The 7,568-nt window shown below is 39.2% G+C and overlaps 1 protein-coding gene across 2 annotated transcripts in view; it reads right to left on the bottom strand.

The window, feature by feature from the left end:
- The window catches only part of tst (superkiller complex helicase subunit twister), an 89,446-nt gene extending 82,121 nt beyond the window's left edge, over window positions 1-7,325 (bottom strand). Inside the window, exons 1-2 of one of the 2 annotated variants that reach the window (XM_083118954.1) lie at window positions 7,203-7,325; window positions 352-423 (exon numbers count right to left, since the gene is read on the bottom strand). In XM_083118954.1, coding sequence (XP_082975080.1) covers window positions 352-390 — 39 coding nt within the window. In that variant the 5' untranslated portion in view covers window positions 391-423; window positions 7,203-7,325. Of the gene's footprint in view, window positions 1-351; window positions 424-7,124 lie in introns of both variants that reach the window. The other variant, XM_083118955.1, reaches the window with a different exon arrangement.
- Window positions 7,326-7,568: the final 243 nt, after the last annotated feature.

Genomic DNA, 7,568 nt, shown 5'->3' on the forward strand with positions numbered 1-7,568 from the left:
GATATTTCAGATTCGGTAACCCCTTACGACACTACCAAATGGCAGATCTTTGAAAACAAATATGGCTGCCACTCGAAACCTACAGCCACTAAAATTAAAATAATGACTGTTTTCAACTAACAACATGGTACAGTAACTGCACAGAGAAAATTTAGATTTTTTAAAAATTGTCGATCAACGATTTACTCATATCCTGGACCACTTGACATAGATTTACCACACTAATAACAGATCAAACATAAAAAAAAATTGTTGAATACATATGCATAAAAGAGTTATCATCATCTTCATACATACATAGATTCCTCAATATTTACTTCAGACTTGTATTCAAGGTGTGGTGTTTCTTACCTGAAGGTCATAAGGAGTGAATTGTTCAACCTCTTCCATTGTTGTCTATCTTAGATGATTCCCCATTCGAAGCTGAAAAGTGGAAAGGAACTACTAATTACTAAATAACAGATCACCAACTGCCTTAACCAAATTATTAAGATGGCAGAGATATGTAGACTACAAAAGTCTGCAATATTTATATGTTCTTAAATGTATGTATTGTTTGTTAAATAGAACATAGATTACACTTGGGCAAACTGCATTTCCTCTTGCAGACACATTTCAGTTAGTGACACGATTTTATCATCAATATGTTAACTGCCACGTTCATTCTTGTGTTAGTTTCTGCAGCTGCTGATTGAGTTGGCATCCAAGAAGAGATAACAAGTCATGTTATGAAGGTGTTAGATTGTTCCAAAATATTCAAGACATACAAGCTGTAGTAATTCTGGAACAGAAATTATCTGTATGTTTTCACGAGTTGCAGGAGGAAGGTTAGTAATTTATAACATGGGAAAACATTTTCAAATTCAAAGATATATATGCAGTGCCGGATCAATAAACCGCGAAATCTCACAGAATAGAAGGGAAGGTGGGGTGATGTGCAAGCCTTTAGGGGGGTCTTGCCATGCCCTTTACATAGGAACTCAAATATGTGTGTGTAAGACAATAAACATAGTAATTTGTCCCGCACTGCAAACGTAAGAAGAAAAGACTGCCGAAATATAATAAGGTGAAAGCATTTGTTAATTTTTAAGTTGGCTAAGATGCAGTAGTTTTCGGTTAATAACTTCAGTTTAATGCTTAAGAGGTGACACGGGATAAAAATCCCCTGGACAGAGTGAAATTACTATTTACCTTTGGGGCCCTCAAACCTGATTTGCTTACCTAACCACCGTATGTCAAGCCCAACACATGACGAACTGATAGTAAAAGAGGAGAAATTACAGAAATATTATGAAACAGGTATTGGTCCATCATCACAAGCAAAATTGTTCTCTATAAACAGCTCTCAAAAGTGATTAATCAAAAAGTTTCATCTGCACATGATTTTACATAACTTCTGTGTGAAAAGTACAATACAATTCTACCTAGCTCTCCAGAGGTATGCTGACCTCTATGACAGAGTGGCTAGCACTGCATGCTATGATGGGGGTACCAGCTTCGTATCCAGGCTAGGGTGTTCTATGAGTGTTCCTTCCTCAATTTCATCCCATCGCCATCCTCATCATCACAATTCGTCAAAAGTGGCATAAAAGCAGTGTTAACAAAAATCAAATCAAATTTTTACACACACACACACACATATATTTACATGTACCTATATATAAGGGGCCTTTGTGGGAGTGCCCAAAATTTGTTGATTCGGCACTGTGCATATATATGTATATTTGATTGTGATAGCTTTGCTACCTAAGTTAGGTGGATGTAGAATAGATTTTGGGTTGTTTGGGCATTAGTATTTCCACTTCATTAGTTAAAATATTTGTATAATGTCAAGAAAAGAACTTCCTGATATGAGAAACTTGAGCAGATAAGCAAATGAAGTGAACAGATAAGTAACTTCTTGTATATGTGGATTCTACAAGGTGTAACAATAATTATGTTAACCCGTAACTGGCATGGTGCCAGATTGTAACGCAAAGGGTGGGGTGTGGTCCCGTGGACCTGCAACTTGAATTCACTATTTCCATACGTTATTGAAACAGTAGCAAACTTTTTCACAAATTATCATGTATTTTGGACCTTCTTTATGGAATTATGATAATCTTTTGTCCACTATTCCCGTTATTGCAGTTCTCATTACTCAATTTATCTAAAGCTAGAAAAATATGTTCATAAACGTCTCTGTAAATATTTTCATGTCACTGTAAGATACAAAAAATCATTTACTTGTTCAATTATCACAGAACATACATGTAGTTACCCAAAGAAAACAAAATCACATAAAACAATTCACACAAAAAAATTTCTGCACAATGTCAAAATGAGGTAAAAGCTAATTGATCGTAGTGATAGTCAGTGGAGATAAATACTTTATTATCACTTTTATCAGACTCCAGATCTGATAATTCACTTCGGCTTCCAACATATTCAAGTGTGTCAGGGATATATACGAGAGGGTATCAAAACGTTCGTGCAATCACCTGGAAGGAAACAACTTTGGACAAGTACGAAATCATGGTGGTATTAGGCCTTCTCCACATAGTCGCCATTTTCGGCCAGTGGTCTTTCACCTTGCGTAAGCCGTTTTTATAGAACACTGCACTTTGGGCCTGAATCCAATGTTCCACCTGAGAAATGACATCATCCCCTGTGTCAAAGTGGCATCCCTTGAGTGGACGCTTCATTTCCAGAAAGAGGAAGAAGTCACTCGGTTCCAGGTCTGGGGAATATCGAGGGGGGGGGGGCAAAATTTCGTATCCTAATTGAACTGTTTTCGAAATGGATGCATGGGCAGAATCGGCTGGTGCTTTGTCTGCCAATAGCAGCACTCCTTTTGTGAGCTTTCCTCGCCTTTTCACCTTCAATTTTTGACGTAAACGAGCTAGGAGATCACAATAATACGAGGGGCGTATCATAAAGAATTACACTTTATTGTTTTAATGCAAAATGAAATGGCGTAATTCCACGCACTGCGCAGGATGGGCACATAGGTACCTTGTCTACCACCAGGTGGCAGCACCGTGTGACAGTGCGTAGTCTGTGGCCTGTGCAGCCGTCGAAGCACAACGTCAAGAGTGCTGTTGCGGACAACATGGAACAAGATGAATGTGGTCAACAATGGACGAGTTGGATTTTGTGGAAGGAAGGGGAAACAACGGCACGTATCCATAGACGGTTAGTGGCTGTGTGTGGCGAGTATGCAGTGTCACGGAAAACGGTGTATAATTGGGTAACTGGCTGGAAAAATGGTCAAACGTCGACGGAGAAGGGAAAGAGTCCAGGGCGACATGTGAGTGTGAAAACAGACACAAACATCGCACGTGTGGAAAATGTCATACTGGAGAACAGGCGTGTGACGTTTACGGAACTGGAGAGGATTACGGGATTAAGCAGACGAACCCTGCAACGCATTTTGCACAGTGACTTGAAAATGGGTAAAGTGTCAGCTCGGTGGGTACCGAAATGTCTTAACGCATGCCACAAACAACAACGCGTAGACATTTCCAGGGAGCTTTTGGAACTTTACGACCAGAATCCAGCTGATTTCATGGGGAAGCTTGTGACAGGTGATGAAGTGTGGCTGCATTACCACGAACCGGAAACCAAATCCCAATCCATGCAGTGGAAACAAAAAGGTAGCCCTCCACCAAGAAATTCAAAACAGCGCCCACGGCTGGGAAACAAATGGCCACTGTGTTTTGGGATAGTGATAGCATCATCCTCATTGATTGGCTACCGAGGGGAACCACCGTTAACAGTGCAGTCTACGTGGCAACACTGACGTGGTTGCGTCGTGCAATTCAAAAGAAGAGGCAAGGCAAATGGGGCAAAGGTGTGCTTCTCCAACATGACAATGCCCGGCCGCACACCAGTCGTGAAACAACAGCTGCTATTGACCGACTGGGTTTCAAAGTGTTACCACATCCAGCATACTCTCCCGATTTGGTACCGTCCAATTTTCACTTGTTTGGCACCATGAAGAAGCCCCTGCGTGGTCACCATTTCAACAATTGTGAGGAACTCCATGAGGCTGTCCAGCAATGGGTGCACACAACTCCAAAGAACTGGTTTCAAACTGGTCTCGAACGACTTCCACACCGCTGGCGTAAGTGTCTACAGCTCCAGGGGGACTATGTTGAGAAAGTGCATATAGCCGATTAAATGTATCTATGTCTGTATGTATCGAATACAATAAAGTGTAATTCTTTATGATACGCCCCTCGTAGTCACTTGTGATTGTGTGAGCCTGTGGCAGGTAGTCCTTTAGGATGACTCCCTCACAGTCCCAGAAAACGGACAGCATCACCTTAGCGGCTGACTTTTGCACTCTTGCCTTTTTGGGGGCAGTGAGGATCTGTGTTTCCACTGGTTACTCATCTCCTTTGTTTCTGGATCATAAAGGTAGATCCAGCTTTCGTCCATTGTAACCAGTCTGCTGAAAAAATCCTCTTCATCCAGCTCACAGCGGCCTAACATCTCTAGTGCTGCTTCCTCTCTAGTCCTCTTCTGGAAAGGGGTGAGTAATCATGGCATCCACTGTGCCGACACTTTATGAAGGTGTAGCTGGTGATGGATGATATTCCAGATGGACCCATAACTAACACCGATTACAGCCATCAAACTTTCAATGGTGATCCTCCTGTCTTCCATTATCATCTTCTCCACTTTCTCCATCAATGTGGCATCATTTGTGAAGGATGGTCTCAATGTCCTAGGGGCATCGGAAATTAGCATGTGACAGGTTTGGAACTGCCGTTTCCAGTTGGAAACCATCTCATAGGATGGGCTTTCCTCCCCGTACACTGCATTCATCTCATCATGAATTTGCATCGCTGCTTTCCCCTGGAGATGCAGGAATTTGATGACGCTCCGTGCCTCAATTTTGTCAATCATGACACCTTCCTTTATTCACGTGTAAAAAAAGGATAGCAATAAACATCCAAAACAGACAAAAAATTGTGTGCTTAACATAGAAGGGCCATTGTACAATACACATATCTAATGGGTTTTCTAGTTTGTTTCATTCCAGGAGATTGCATGAACCTTTTGATACCCCCTCGTACACTAAAAAACAGATCAACAACTATGATACTTGCACCAGGTTCCTTCCCGAAAGACTTACGCAAACAGCATCCCGTGGTCTATGGGACCCACATAAAGTAAGGCATTATGTAATGTGTAATGATGGCCAGGTTAAGTTGTTTTTGTGTGTTGCTTCCAGAAGAGTTAGAAAATGAGTTAAAATCCAATGCTACTAGTGAAATAGGTCAAGAATTACAAGACAAAATGGGGAAAATGCACCATTTGTCTATGAATTTTTTATCTTGCGTGACATACTCCACCTTTGTAACTTGTTACAAACATGTTTCACGTTCCAAGAATTTTTGAAAGCGACTTCTAAACATTCATTCATTTGTTTATTTTGGACTTAGCGTATAAGTTACCTCTAAACAGCCATTCTTCAACAAAAACTTTAATTACTGGTTTTGATATCGGGAAAACACATTTCACTCATTCATTTAGTCATTTTTTACATTCGTACTTACCTATTATGCATTGCGAAACATTCTTTAAGATGGGATTTTGCTTTTTTCACTGGTCTTATATAAAGATGACAACTTGACAGAACTGAAGGGTGATAGCAGTCTCGTTTACATTATGGACTATATAGAGCAAATTATATGATAACAGTTCGTTATATCGGACACACTTTTCTTCAAATTTACAGGAGAAGCTAATTACGGAAATCAGTTTCTATAGCATTGTCGAAGTACCTCGAGGTATTTTCTTCCATCTTTCAATCTATTTCAGTCGGAAATCGGTAACAGTTCTGTATATCGGAAAAAAATGAAAATCGTATATTTTGTGTTTCGCATGGTTTGTACTTACCAATTATGTATTGCGGAACATAGTTCAAGGTGCCATTATGCTTTTTACACGAAAACAAACGCAATTTTTCACATTCTGAGTGCTTTTTTTGGTAACATTATCGTATGAGGGAAACGGATTCCTTCAAATTTACAGGAGAAAGTACTTACGGAAATCATTTTCTTTAGCGTTGTGGAAGTTCCTGAATGTAGATTTGATCCATTTTAATGTGAATGCGTGTTGTTTTCTGCAAAAATCTCTGTCCGACATGCTGTTTCTGCTCCCGCCATTTGCTTTCTGCATGAGAGTGCAATGTTCCGTGTGTTAAGATGATGCAACCCCGTAGCCAGTGTTTCAGCCTCGCCGTGTTTTCACTAGATCCACGTGTCAAGTATTTTTTTTTTAACTATGCTCGCCTAACCTAACTTAACCTAACCGAACAATACGGAAAATGGTTTTTGGGGCTAACGTGAATGGTTTGTGGGGCTAACGTGAATGGTTTGTGGGGCTAACGTCAATGGTTTGTAAGCCTAACATCAATGGTTTGCGACGTATTAGCATAATTTCAAATAAGGGCACGAAAGTAGATACTTTCCAGTGAACGAGGTTGCAACACTGCATAAATCGACAAAACACTCTCAGAACGCCCCTTAAACCGGTACGCTATCACGGCCATAATGTGTTACAGATTCGAAACAACAAGTAACAGTAAGTACTCGTAAATAGAAGAAATAGACATTATCTTAGTTAGAAATGCATTATTTCAACTTAAGAAATGTTCCGCATTCGAAAATAACACGTTAGCAATGTAAACAAGTCCGAAATATATGATTCGTAGGTGTTTCCCTCATACGATAATAGTACCCTATATTTTACCGGCTTATGGGAAATAAGGAACAACAGTAAGTACTCGTTCATGTAAGAAATATACATTATTTTCGTTAGAAATTCATTATTTCACCTTAGGAAATGTTCCGCAATGCAGAATAGTACGTTAGCAATGTAAAAAAGTGCGAGATATATGATTTACAGGTGTTTCCCTTATACTATAATAGTACTAAATATAGTTCTTGAAATCGAAAAATGTACAGCTCGTTATGTGCTAGTGGGGGATAAGCATTCATCAGATGTAAATAATCTGTGAAATTACTAAAATATTCCGAACTCCTTGGAATTTATTTTTACGTTTGACAACGTTAAATGTAAGTCGTTCCTATTACAAGTGTAAAGATTATCATACACATTATTATACGTACCACATATGTATTATGTACCCTAGGAGATGATTTTTAAAATCAATTTAGATTACTGTATATTCACGTATTTAGACTTACATTAATTTGTGGAAAGAAAAAATAATTTTAATTATTTCTCATTCCAGTAGAATGAAAAAAAAAAACCACTTTCATATTACCATACAGTATTTTACGTGTTTACCACGGTAACAAAACACGCCGTCCAAAAAATATAAACATAGTACTCTGCGATAGAAATTTGTTTACAGCGTGATTCCTCGCAAATTTCCAACAGCACGCAGCGTTATGTTAGGTATGCAACCGTAGGAAGGTTTATGCCACTACAGAACTTGAAAGTTGATATACTTCTTATGTAAAAATTCTCCATTAGGCTCTGACAAAGGCGGAATTAATTTTTTTTGCTTCTATCCATGATAATGATAAAATACTGTCTGCATACACTGC

Source organism: Lepisma saccharinum, chromosome 3 (genome assembly GCF_977018435.1).
Source record: "Lepisma saccharinum chromosome 3, izLepSacc3.1, whole genome shotgun sequence".
NCBI classification, from domain to species: Eukaryota; Metazoa; Arthropoda; class Insecta; order Zygentoma; family Lepismatidae; genus Lepisma; species Lepisma saccharinum.